The sequence below is a fragment of the Austrofundulus limnaeus genome, unplaced genomic scaffold, assembly GCF_001266775.1.
Source record: "Austrofundulus limnaeus strain Quisiro unplaced genomic scaffold, Austrofundulus_limnaeus-1.0 Scaffold21, whole genome shotgun sequence".
Classification (NCBI taxonomy): Eukaryota; Metazoa; Chordata; class Actinopteri; order Cyprinodontiformes; family Rivulidae; genus Austrofundulus; species Austrofundulus limnaeus.
Window position 1 is genome coordinate 3,130,906 of NW_013952423.1, and position 13,683 is coordinate 3,144,588.

Genomic DNA, 13,683 nt, shown 5'->3' on the forward strand with positions numbered 1-13,683 from the left:
AATGTCTGTAGGATGTGTATCTGTAGGTTAATGTCTGTAGGATGTACATCTGTAGGTTAATGTCTGTAGGATGTACATCTGTAGGTTAATTTGTCTGTAGGATGTACATCTGTAGGTTAATGTCTGTAGGATGTGTATCTGTAGGTTAATGTCTGTAGGATGTACATCTGTAGGTTAATGTCTGTAGGATGTACATCTGTAGGTTAACGTGTCTGTAGGATGTTTATCCATAGGTTAATGTGTCTGTAGGATGTACATCTGTAGGTTAACATGTCTGTAGGACGTATATCTATAGGTTAATGTGTCTGTAGGATGTACATCTATACGTGTATCTGTAGGAGGCGGAGCCAAGAATCGATCACTATCGTGGTTCATAGCAGTTTCTCTCTCTGTGAAATGTTTTTTTTTTCAATATGAAGAAGCTAAAGGTTCCTTTCTGTGTTAAAAAGCCGTTAAAATCTGCAACGATTCAAGTCTCTGAGGAGAAAAAATATTTGTTTGCGTTGAAGTTTTGGCACCTATCAGCAGCCGTGGTTTAAAATGGTCCAGACTGGTCTCCAGTTGTTGGTGTCAGAGCGTCTGTGAGTCTGTCCCTCTGCTCCATCAATCAGTCCTGGAGGCAGATATTTGTACATCTGTTCTGCTCGTCTCTCCTTTTAGAAGATCCTATTTATAAACGAGTCCTAGAGGCAGACGCTGTTGTTGATCTGGCAGGTGGGTCCGGGGCCAGCCTGGGACAGGAAGAGCCTCCCGTTGGGACAGACGCAGACCTCGTAGACAATCTGCCTGGTCCCTGAGGACGAGGAGCTGGTGGAGGCTTTCCCTTCAGGCAGCCTCATCAGACGGATCCTCCGAGCATCCAGAGTGATCTGTGATGGAGGGAGACAAAGATTTTATTTGTTAAATATTTGATATTTAAAAGTCCAGAACCAGCTCAGTACCAGCTGACCTCATTCAGTTTCAGTAACTAATTAGTATTTAATAAGTAACTACACCCACATTTTAATGAGAGAAACTCCTCCCACATGTTGCTGTGAGCTGTTTAAAGATTGAGCTTTAAAAAAAGACAGACAAGACTCTTAAAAATATTTTAAAATAACTGATGATTAATGATGATTTGACGTATGCTTTTAAAGCTAACATCGTTTAGACATAAACATTRAAGACAAACTATAAGAGTCACTCTGTCTTTTGGTAAAATTAACAACTTTTAAAGCTGCAGATAAACTGGCTAACTAGAGACCTAACTTCAGTTTGGCTGTCTAACATTTTACCAAAATAACAGAACTAGAAACATTACATCTTCAGCAAAAATGACAATGAGAATACAAGCTAACAGCTTAAAGAAGCAAACTGCTATCTAACAGAAAATCGATACCTAAAAGTAGACATCTGATAGCAAAAAGAAGCAAAACATTACCTAAAAGCAAAATAAGCTAAGTGCTAACTAGGTAAAACAAACAAACAAACAAAAAAACCTAATAGAAGCAAATCGCTAGCTAAAAAAACAGCTAAAAGTCAAAAGATGCTAGCAAAACAACAAAATGGATAGCTAAAATAAACTACTTGCTAGCTAAAAAGGTGAAACACTACATAAAAGAGAAAATAAGCAAACCAATATCTAGCTCAAAGAAAAAATGMTTAGCTAATAGCTAAAAGAAACAAATCGCTAGCTAAAAAATAAAAATTTAAACTCTAAAAACCAAAAGATGCAAAAGTCAAACTAAAAGCTAAAAGAAAATGAATTTTTTATTTTATTTTTAAGTTTAATGGACTCTCATGTCAAACAGAAAATTGAGACTCTCAAATTAAAATCGACAAACATCAGCATGAACTCAACTTTAACCTCCATGACGCTAACAGAGACTCTTCCTCTCAGCACGTAGCTGCAGAAGCTGCTTTATGAGGCGATAGCTTGGTCCTGGTGCCTGCCCTGTTGGTTCAAACTGCTCTGGATGTTTCCTGACTCACAATAAGAGAAGGTTAATAATGACAGAAGTGTATTTATAATTTAAATTATTTTGTTGTTTAAAATAAGTTTCTCCTCTTTAGCAGCTGCTCTGTCACCGTCCTCTCCTCACAAACAGATTCACTCACTGAAAAACTCATTTTACCTCCTCCATTGATTGGAACCAAATATATTTCTCATTCTGCTCAGTAACACACCTCTCCTCCTCCTCCTCCTGAAGGCCTCCCGGGGCTCGTGTCTGTGGGTGTTTTACTGGCCACAGAGAGGAGGAGCTCTCCAGCCATAAAAACGGTAAAGGAGCTATTACCGGGAGCCTCTGGGAGGCATCGCCAACAAATGACCTGGAACCTCTTTTTAAAGCAAAGTCTCAGCTGGTTCCACCGACAGCTGCTGCTGAACAAATCTTTGAGGGGCCGACGTGCCGAGGCTCGCCGGTAATAAGGAGGTCAAAGAGTCTGTGTAGATTAAGTCTTTAAAGCTGCAACGTTGGCCTTTTTTGTCTTAAAGACAGTTTTACAACATAAAGAGAGAAATAAATCAAGCTTCTCCGTCCAATCGATGAGTTGATCTAAATGAAAAGAGGCTTTTATCTTTTATCTTCACTGTTTTTGTTGTTATTTTTAGGGGAGCACGGTGGTTAAGTGGTTAGCGCTTTTAGCCTCACAGCAACAAAGACCTGGGTTCAAATCTYCATTGGGTCTGGAGTCTTTACACAATCCAAAAACAAGACGTTAAAGCTGCCTTCAGGCCCAGGAGGACCTGGAAAGTATGAAATTAAAGGATAAATAGTGGACTTCAGAGGGATTCTCCAGATCCTCGGAGGGATCCTGAGGTGTTTCCAGGTCAGAGAGGATACARGGTCCCTTCAAAGAGTCCTGGCTCTGCCCTGAGCTTCCCTCCCAGAGGAAGTGGCCCAGAGGCTTCCTGATCAGAGAGCTGAACCTGGAGGCCTTTCTGTGTGACGGAGCCTCAACTTTACTCTGAACTCCTCTCATCTCTCAACCTCCTCTCAACTGGTCTGCCTCAKGGAGGTCTGGATCAAGACATCATGTCAGGGTTGGAACATAGACGGACCAGTAAATCCAAAACCTCAGGTCCGTATTCACCATAACAGACCAAAGAAACTTATTTTTCTCATGTGGCCTCCTCTAACGTTCCTCTTCCTGGCAGAACCTCTCTCCCAGGGGTTTGCACCAAGTATCGTGTGATTGGTCTGAACTTTGTGGGCGGGGTTTATGCTGCCATTTCATTTCAAGCTGGCCAAACCGTGAGAAAATACAGCTGTCTTTACCAGCGATGTTCGATGTCATCAATTTACTTACAGATTCTGATACTGAGTAAAACTCAGGCTGGTATCGTTGATACCGATCCAGTACTTTGTACAAATACACCTGATGAGTACGGTGAATGTGATAAAAGTAGTGTATTTAAATCACTGCTTCATAAAGAAGACTAGGGCTGCTCGACCTGAACACGTCTTCAGCAGACGAGGACCGGAGCTCCTGGTTAGTAACGAGCGGCCTCTGCGCGTTCATTGCGGTCCATCGGCATTTAATAGCCGAAAKCTTTCAGTAATTGCAGCAGCGGCGCCTGAGGATGTAGAGAGTGAGTCTTCCTGTGTAAGACAGAGGTTTGACAAATGGACGTCTGCAGCACTAATGGGGTGTGAGAACACCGTCCTAATTATACACCTCATCCACAGGAACGTCCACATCTCATCTCTGACCACACAACCATGAAGGCAGCGAGARGCCGCGGAGCGGGCGGGGCTTCAGAGAGCTGCTGCGGCTGCTTTTAATTGGACTAAACAGGATTCAAGGGCACCTTCACCCCCCTGCCCCCYCTCTGTTCGTCTCATTTCAGCAGACTGTGGTAATGTACGCAAATGTTTTTGTGGGAAACTTTTAAACACTTTCTTCTCCCTAATCCTCCCGTGTGATTTTAACAGATCTGACACGAGACGACTGGCGCAACCTGCGGAGGAAAATCCCTTTATCAGCTCAGCCGACCGTGATGAACCCGAAGAATGATGAGCGGAACAAAGCGGGGAATTGTTGGAGCACGGGTAAAAAAAAAGAAAAAGAAAAAGAAGCAGCAGCAAATGAGTGGATGAACAAAAACCGAGGTAAAAACACCAAAAAAAGAGAAAAAAAGCAGTCGACAAAACTCCATCTTAACTATCATCAGCCTGAAGGTCAGACCATGCAATAAGCCCATCTCTACAGGCCTCAGTCAGCAGCATAAAGGTCAAAGGTCGTGACCTTTTCTCTATAAAACAACAAGGCYGCACAACGTGGTTCTGAGAGAACCACAAGACCTCTGGAGCAGAACCAGAAAAGGCAGATGTTTACCCTCCCAGCTGTCAGCACGGTGGTGGAGGGCTCATGGTTTGATGAGTGGACTGTGAGCTCCTCTGTAAACCACAGGGTTCTAGAGTCTAAATGAAAAAAAACCAAAAAGAAAAAAATTGTATAGGTCTTCTGTACGGGTTCTTCTTTAATGAAGCATTTTGTCTCTCCTCCAAGAGACTTCTTCAGTCTGAGAGTTTCAGACCTATACAATTTTTTTCTTTTTGATTTTTTTTTACCTGGATTACTGAGATGCATCAGGACATAGAGTCTAAATGGTTCCAAAAGAACCATGATCCAAACACAGCAGCTGGTCTACAGATCAGAAATCTGAGTGAACTGATGCACCTGAGCCTGAAAACCACTGAGTTCTGCTAAAGGAGGCTCAACATTTGGTTTTAATAAATAACTCAGTTTAAAATGTAGTTTTTGTTGATTTGAGGTTAATCTGAACCATTTTAGAACCTGTTATAAGTCCAGATGGGTTTGATTCAGTCCTAAAACTCCAGAACTGAATAAAGGTGGACTCCCCTTTTCCCARGACTACAACCAGAATATTTGAGAAGCTGAATGGAAAATAAATAGTTATTAGTGAATAAAAGACTCAGTTGTGCCTTGGTTTCGTCTGGAGGCAGTCAGAAAAAGAAAAAGCAATCAACTTCTGCTCCCAGTCTTCCAGCCTTTGTGTGGTTCTGGAGGACGGCCAGCCAGCAGGAAATTGCCAGCAGCCATCTTAATAACGTCGGCCCGTGTTGGCTGAGGGGGCTAAATATCGTTTGGATTGTTGTTTGCTAAAAATAAGTTTGGACAGGAGAAATATCGAATCAAGTGGGAGCGACGTCAACCTCCAGGGCCAGAAGACAAGAAGCGTTAATTCCTTCACCTGCTGCTGCAGAARGGGAGGTTTGTTCAGAGTTTGGAGCAACGAGAAGAAAGATTTTCTTTTTATTTTGTGTTTTTTTTTTTTATCAGAAACACAATTTCAACCACAGTTCTGACCCAAAAGAACCCTGGATGGGCTTTCTTAGTCCCTGCTGAGTTGGTAAAAGACAATTATTTTCAGGAAATTTAAATTTTTTATTGGTATTTTTATTTTTTGATGAGGCTTCTTTTGGTTTTGGCTGCACAAACATGAGTACAGCACCAAAAATAAATCATAAATGTATGCTGAGGACCTTTTTTTTTTAAATAAAATATATAGACATAGAGTTAAACAGAAAATACAGAATTAGTGATAATCAAAGACCGCAGCTCCGGAGGTAATGTTGTCTTTCTGTGGCCTAATTTTTGTGCTGATTGGTAAAAAAACAACTTTTTACAGTTTGAATCAATCAATTCAACCAACCAGACATTTTATTCTGTTTTGTGATCTGACCAGTTTTTTTTTTTTTTAGTTTTTTTACAGGCAAAAACAAAAAATTCGATTTCATACCAGTTTTTTTACTTTAATCTCAGAAGGTTTTGGTAAACGATCCGTTGGTTGACTAACCTCTCCGTCTTTGGACTCCAGTCGCAGCTCGTTCCTGCAAATGGCCTGAATGTCTCCGGCCTCGGCTAGGATCTGGATTCCTTTGGGGGCCTCCATCAACAAAGACCGGGTGGGGGACTCCAACCTGAAAGAKAACATTAGAGTAAAACTAATACGATACTTTTAGCCAGCAAGGCTTTTGCTTCCTGAAAGAAGTTTATTTTGACTTCTTTAAAGCAATGATCCAGATTCTTAGCACTGGTCTACAATCCAACTTGTACAAAAAGTGCTTTAGGTCTGAAGAGTTGTAACAACACAGTTATCAGTCAGTTCGTCCCACAGTGGAGCAGTTCTCAGGACTTATGTGTCTGCTTCGGCACTCCCAGGGAAATGCTGTGATTGTGCACAACTTGTAACTTATACAGATAACGTTTAGAGCCACCATTAACAAGAACAATGGAGCACTCAGCGGTCAYAGCGCCGTGTTGTGGYCTTTTTCTTTAAATTTTTAAAGCAGTGTTTCCAGAAAGCTACAAACACCKAGAAGGAGGAGTTTCTAGGAGCCAAAATATCARAAATCTGTGTATTTTGTGCAGAACACCTTTAATGAAGACGCACACTGGAGACAGACYTCTATTTTAGCAGTGCTCATGCAATGTTAGTGGTGTGGGATGCTTTAAGAGCACATTCAACTACACTACATTTATAAATGGACCAATCATCGCTTTATATCATTGAACCGTGTCCTCCAAAACTGGAGCTCAAAAAGAGCAGCCATTATAAGGACTGAACAACAACGGATCTGCAAGTATGAAAACAAAAACGGCTTAAAAGAGGTTTTAATGATTGTGGACCAGTCCTCTATGGTCCAAAATCACCTATAGGCTACCACTAACCTTTAGCTAAACTCTTATCATTCTTAAAAGGACCAAAGTACAAAAACACAAGAGTCCAACTGATGCAAACACTGCAAAATGACCAACAAGATCTTAGTTGAGGCTTCATGGGTCATTTAGACCCGATGGCAACAGAGGGTTAAGTTTTTAAGCTGCTGATTGGTAACGTCAAAGTTTCAGCTCCACAGGTTTTCTGCAGSACTGAGGTCTGGAGACTTTCAAGGACGTTCCATGACCCCAAATGTACAACTTCGTTKTCTACTGTTTAGCTGCCTTGGTAGATGTTTTAGGTTATTGTTCTTCTGGAAGACCCATCCATGACCCACCTCCAGAGTTATGGCCGAGGGACGTTTTATGGTTCATTGTCCATGTCCCTTGGCCCCTCAGGTCATTCATTGTGTACCCAGGAAAACAGATCCAAACAATGATTTCACTTCCATGTTTGGCTGAGGATGCTGTTCTGTAGGCTACATTTCTCATCTTTCAAACTCGACAGGTCAAGTTGACATCAAAGAGCTTGACGGGCCTTCAGGGGACTTTACAGGTTCTGATGGACTTCAACTCATTACATTGCAGTGTGGCACCAAAGGTGTTTTTGATGATTCTGGTCCAAATTGCCTTGAGATGGTGGGCTGAAAACTCATCTTTCATCTTCTCGAGGAGGATCTTTTAAGGCACCGGACCGAGGGTGACTGATGGTATTTTGTTTCTGAATAATCAAACCAAGTTTTCACCATCTTATCAAGCTTCTCACTGATGGTCTTGTAGCTTATTCCAGCATTGTGCAGGTCTACCATCTGGTCCCTGAAGTCCTCCAACAGCTCTTAGTGGTGGAGAGGTTGGGATGTGAGAAACTGATTGTGTGGACAGATGTGCTTCGTACACAGTTGTCATCAGGAGTGTCAGTAATTGATTAATCAATAAATTGCTGATGCTGTTTTTTCCCCGAACACAACATGACATCCTGTATAGATTTAATGTATCGAACAATAACATGACCTTTATGTGAGGACCTGAAGATTTTCCACATCTCAAACTAATCATCCCGGGAGCAGAAACACACAGAGCCGTGACCGGATTGTAAACTGAGTGGATCCGACACTTCGACACCACCTGCTCACACGCTTCTGTCTGAGGCTTAAAAATCAGCCCACGCCTCGTCACATCTCTACAAAAAAAATAAAAAAACACTCAGAGCCCATCTTTACTGTAAGCAGAGGCGATGTCATAACGCTTCATAAGATTTAGACCTGCAGAGGACGGGTCTTTGTTGGTTTTCTGTTTTCCTGTCACCAACAAGGAGGTTTTATTTTTCACACACAGAGATGCTTTTCACTGAAATCCCCCAAGACCCGAACAAGAGTAAGATGGATGGTGGATGAATGGATGGCCGGATGAATAAATGGTTGGATGAATGGTAGGATGAAATGGATGAGCAAATGGATGAACGGTTGGAAGAATGGATGGATGAACAGATGGTAAATGGATGGATGAGTAGATAAATGGATGGATGGATAAAAAGTTGGATAAATMGATGGATGAACAACTGGATGAATGGAAGGATGGATGGATAAGTCGATGAACAGTTGGCCAAACAGATGGATGGATGGATGAATGGATGAACTGTAAGCTAAATGAATGGATGAATGAACAGGTAGATAAATAGATGGAGGGATGAATGGGTAGATAAATGGATGAATGGATAAATGGATGGWTGAKTGGATAAATAGATAACTTGATGAAAGGATGAATGGCTAGATGAATGGATGAAGGGATGAATGGCTAGATAAATGGATAAACGGATGAATGGATAAATGGATGACTAGATAAATGGATGAATGGATGAATAGATAAATGGATGGATGAATGGATAAATAGATAAATGGATGAAGGAATGAATGGGTAGATGGATGGATGAATAGATAAATGGATGAATGAGTAGATGGAGGGATGAATGGTAGATAAATGGATGGAGGGATGAATGGGTATAGAAGGATGAATAGATAAATGGATGGAAGAATGGATAAATAGATAAATGGATGAAGGGATGAATAGGTAGATGGATGGATGAATAGATAAATGGATGAATGAGTAGATGGAGGGATGAATGGTAGATAAATTGATGGAGGGATGAATGGGTAGATAAATGGATGAATTGGTCGATGGAGAGATGAATGGTAGATAACTGAATGGATGAATAAATAAATGGATTCCATGCAGCGGTGGCAGATTTTTCTCTATGTTTGTCATTTTTCTATATTTCACTCTTTTTACTTCCTGTTTTCTTATACAGTATTTATGATATATTTAAAAATTTTATTTTCACGTTGTCACCTGAGAGCTGTTTACGACTGACGACCTCATTTCCTGCTGGAGATCAATAAAMTTTCATCTTCCTGTCTGTCCTGCTTCCTCTTCATATCTACACGGAGGATCGAAGGTTAATAACGTTTCACGCTGCTTCTTCATAACGTTCGCCTTCAGATAACAGCAGAAACACGGGTTCTGTTCTGTATGAAGGTCAGAGTCAGAACCGTTGGGTCTGGTTAATGTCTCGGAACAGACAGAGCGTCTGATTCAGGCTGGATAATAAAACCAACAGAGATAAAGAAAACAGGTTGAAGGATCCTGTGAGATCAGTCAGACCTCAGAGTCTGCGTCTGAGGTGACTCTCAGTTACCACCACACCAGGGTTTAGCTCCACAGCTTTAAAACTGACTGAGCTTTAGACATTTTTGGGCTTCATTAAGTCTTTTGGTTCTTGAGATATTTTGKTAARAGACATGCAAATAAARACAAAGAAAGGGCTGCTTTGAAAGAACAACAAGCTTTAATCCAGATTGTCCCCAAGATGAGCAGAATAAAAGGCGAAAGCTGCAATTTTCAGGAGAAAAGAGTGAAGTCTTCTGATCACATCAACTGAATTAATTTTTGTTTTGATGCGTCGTCCTTCTGAAACAACTCAAGGTCACAGATTATCACAGAAGAAGGCAGGAAGCGGAGCGAGGATGAGGTGAAGGAGGAAAGACGAGATCAGAGGAGACGAAGGATCCGGAGAAAGAGGAGATCAAGGTAACYCAGTCAAGAGGAGGAGGAGGAGGAGAAGTGAGGTGAAGATGTTCCAGATGAAAAGAGAAGGTAAAGAACTTTAATTACCCTGAGATATTTAAATCAGAGGACGTCATGTCCTCGTGAAGACATCCTGTCTTCTTATGAGGACAAGAAACTGTTTCCAGGACAGGATCGTTTCACTTTAGCTTTTAGCTAGAAGGAGACGAACTTGTGACTTTCTGCCTTTAGCTAATGTTCTGCTATATTTAGCTGCTGTTCTCGTGTTTTTATTATTGAACTTTAAGCTAGAAATTTGTCTACATTTAACTAGCTCCTTTAAATTTTAGCTTGTATTTAGTGTTTTGTTACATGGAGTGAGGAATTTGCTACTTTAGACTTTTTCTCTACTTTTAGCTTCTGTTCTGCCTTTTTTTAGCTGCTGTTCTGACGACTTTTTTACTCAGCTTTTAGCTAGATTTTTTGCTATATTTAACTAGCTCCTTTAAATGTTAYCTTGTCGTTTTCCCGTTTTTTTAAATTTATTTTTATTTTTGCTCAGAGTTCAATAAATCAAACCTCGTTGGAGCCGTTGTGTCGACACATTCAGCTCAGATGGTTCTGGGTTCAGTGGAAACACAGTGAGGCGTTTTTCTCAAACTGGATTTGAATCCTCGATTGCTACCTGCCAGGAGGAGTTTTGGAACGAGTCAGATTAGGTTTTAGCTGCGCTCCGATGAGCTCTGACATAATTGGATCGTTTCGGCCAGATTTCATCCTCAGCTGGTGTCGAGGAGGTTACAAACTAAAGAATGACAAGAAAAAACTCAAATTATATGGATGACGACGGATCTGAACTCAGTCATTTTTTACCCTTAATTTTCTATAATAGTAAAAAACGTTGATTCCACAGAAATTAAAAACATGTCTATACAAATAAAAGCATTAACAACACAGCCGCTTGAAACTTCAATTTTTTATATCAACAGATTTTTATTTAAAACTGTTCTATTGTTGTTGTTTTATTCTCGGACTCTTCTGTTAATCTGTAAAAACTATCCTGGATTCATCCTAAAAACCTCTACCAACATGTAAGACTTTGGGTTTTTTATGTTTTCTGTACTRTAGTTTTCCTCTTCGGGTCCCAAATGTTTCAGTTTTACTACAGCTCTGTTGTTCTTCCTCCTTGTTTTTTTATTTCCTCACAAGCTTCTCTTCTTACTTCCTCCTCTGGGTCTCTTTCGCAGAGCTTCCCGCCCTGATTGATTGTCATCGCAACTGACAGCGCAGCCGAGTGAATGATGATAAACAAGACATTTACATTAGGGAGGCATCCACACTTCGCTCCCGTACAAAAAAAAAAAAAAAGAAAAGAAAAAAAAACTGTCGGGGAGACGAAGGAGAGATTAAACCACACAGTGAGCCTGAGATGAATTGGACTGATGCCTGTAAGGAGCAGATAAACTGTAAAACACCATCCACCTTGAAGAAATATTACACTGAAAACCTTTTTATCTCCACCATTTAAGTCTCATTTCCTCCGAAAATCCCGGCTGCAGTCGGTTCTGATTCAAGGTGTTTTGCTTTAAACTACATCCCCGGTGTGGCATCATTAAAATCTATTTCCTGTTTATCTTTTTGTTGCCCCCCCTCCCCCGCACCGAGAATGACTTCAGACTCACCGCAGTTCTTTGAACGGCTCGGCCCTGACGTGCGGCGTCTCCACCGATTTGCTGAACACGGCTCCTTCGGCCCCTGGAATCACAGAAGAAAAAAAAAGACAAAGTCAGCCGGAGCACAGCGTCGATTGAATCCACAAACCCCTCAGATCCAATCGATGGACATAATCTCAGAGAGTCTGCCGATCCATATGGCTTCAGACGGCGGGCACTGCGGCCCTCGGCTTGCCTCATTGGTAACCGACTAACAGTAAAACACAGGGATGAACTTTTGAGACAATAAGAGGTTTTACAATAAAAAAACTTTAAATGTGTTTATTAGGCTGACTTAATTGTAATGCTTTAACTTATTACCTCCTTTAAAGAACAAGAGTTCACAGCACAKTATTTTAAATAGAAACACAAATCAGCACCATTATACACAATAATATGTTACCTTACTCAAATAAACAAACTACAAACTGGATTAACTGCATTTCCTGCGAAAATGCATCTTGAAATACTGTCACTGAAATCAAAAACCAATGACAACAAAATGGTTTCAGTGACATTCTTCAGCTCCACAGCCGAGCTTTGGCTCTTGATTCTCTGATTCGCCTGATTGCGGTCGGTGAAAACAAAAGAAAACAGCCGGAGAAATTGTGGGACCSTTCACCTCCGAGGCTCTGGCTGACTGTGATGCTGAGAGAAATGGTTTCTGTCGTTTGAGTTYTGGAAAAACAGGCAAACATGAAGGAATGCACGTCACCCGCTGCCTTTTGTAGTGTTCAGTTCAGTTAGAYCTCAGYGTTTGTGTTGATCACTKCCAACCACTACCAGCAGCAGAGCCATGGTTGAGCCGTTGCCTCTGAGCAAGAAGAGTTAGGGTTTGACTCCCAGCCTGGAGGCTTTCTGGGTTGAGTTTACACGTTCTCCCCGTCCACAAGTGGGTTTCTCCTGTTATCTGGTTGTCCTTATGTCCACGTGAGATTCACTGGAGACTCTAAACTGTTGATGGTTCTTTGTCCCCATGGGACAGACCGGAGACCAGTCCAGGTGTCCCTGTGTTAGACAGGAGACCAGTCCAGGTGTCCATAGGACAGACTGGAGACCAGTCCAGGTTTCCCTGTGTTAGACAGGAGACCAGTCCAGGTGTCCCTGTGTTAGACAGGATACCAGTCCAGGTGTCCCTGTGTTAGACAGGATACCAGTCCTCTTGTCCATGTGACACACTGGAGACCAGTCCAGGTGTCCCTGTGCTAAACTGGAGACAGTCCAGGTGTCCCTGTGTTAAACTGGAGACATATKCAGTCTCCAGCTCCCTGTGACCCSGACAGGAGAAACGTAAATTAAACAGTTTGTTGGTTTTATTTTGAAAAGAACAGCTTCAACTAGTCTTTGTTCTACATCCTTCATTCTGACAACATCTGGACAGAAACAGTCGTGTCGGGACAGGTTTGACAGATTTGGCTATTCTTTAATTAAACAGGTGTTTAATGGCTGATTTCCCTCAAAGTCTGGAGATATTTACAGTCTCGCTCCTTCGGGGAGCTCTTCATAACACAGATAAACCTATCAAAAAGTCAGGGAAATAAAATATCTTTATGCAAATTGGTGTTCCTGCTCAGTCATGTGGGATAAAAAGCTCTCCTTCTTATCGCTGCTACAGGTGGAGCCACTTCTGTTCTGCTTTTTAGGATGAATTTTGAGCCYTTGTCAAATGTTTTTTCTTGTAGGTACAAGATGTAAATCAGGCTGAACGAGCAACAGCATGAGTGTTTGGTGTTTGAAGTGAAATAATTACGGCATAAAAWTTTTTAGTTTGCAAATAAGCTGGATCAAGTGTTCGTTTTCTGATTCAAAGTTAATCAAAACAACAAAGAAATTAAATTCTAAAAGGTTTAGTTCGGTAGAAACAGATCCGAATGGAGAAGAGATAAATTAAATGTTAATTTTAATTTTGTTGAATTCTTCATCCTTGTTTTAACATTAAAACATACAGATGTTTTCATTATTGACAGTCAAGACTGCAGAGACTCAGGACAGTGAAATAAAAAATGTCCAACTCAAATTCAAAACAAGAAAATTTGATTCACARTTATAGTCAGTTTTTATCAAAATAAACAGTTCCAATATAGACCAAATACTATCCAAATAATTACAGTCAGACTTCATATTTATTTATATTTAGCCCCCCCCCCAATGCATAAATACTGAAGGATGGATGGATGGATGGTTAGTTGGATGAATGGATGGATGAATGATTAGGTGGATGAATGGATGGATAAATGGTTAG

General features: G+C 41.0%; 1 protein-coding gene and 1 long non-coding RNA gene across 7 annotated transcripts in view; one reads left to right on the plus strand and one right to left on the minus strand.

The window, feature by feature from the left end:
• The window catches only part of LOC106514679 (uncharacterized), a 3,793-nt gene extending 3,326 nt beyond the window's left edge, over positions 1–467 (plus strand). For 2 of the 3 annotated variants that reach the window (XR_001309910.1, XR_001309911.1), the window contains one exon: positions 27–467. This is a non-coding gene — a long non-coding RNA (uncharacterized LOC106514679). The remainder of the gene's footprint in view (positions 1–26) is intronic. The other variant, XR_001309912.1, reaches the window with a different exon arrangement.
• sgcd (sarcoglycan, delta (dystrophin-associated glycoprotein)) overlaps positions 1–13,683 on the minus strand; it is a 219,560-nt gene that overhangs the window by 42,071 nt on the left and 163,806 nt on the right. For 3 of the 4 annotated variants that reach the window (XM_014004073.1, XM_014004076.1, XM_014004074.1), the window contains 2 exons: positions 11,412–11,484; positions 5,807–5,930 (listed from right to left, as the gene is read on the minus strand). In XM_014004073.1, coding sequence (XP_013859527.1) covers positions 5,807–5,930; positions 11,412–11,484 — 197 coding nt within the window. Of the gene's footprint in view, positions 1–6; positions 870–5,806; positions 5,931–11,411; positions 11,485–13,683 lie in introns of those variants that run through there. The other variant, XM_014004075.1, reaches the window with a different exon arrangement.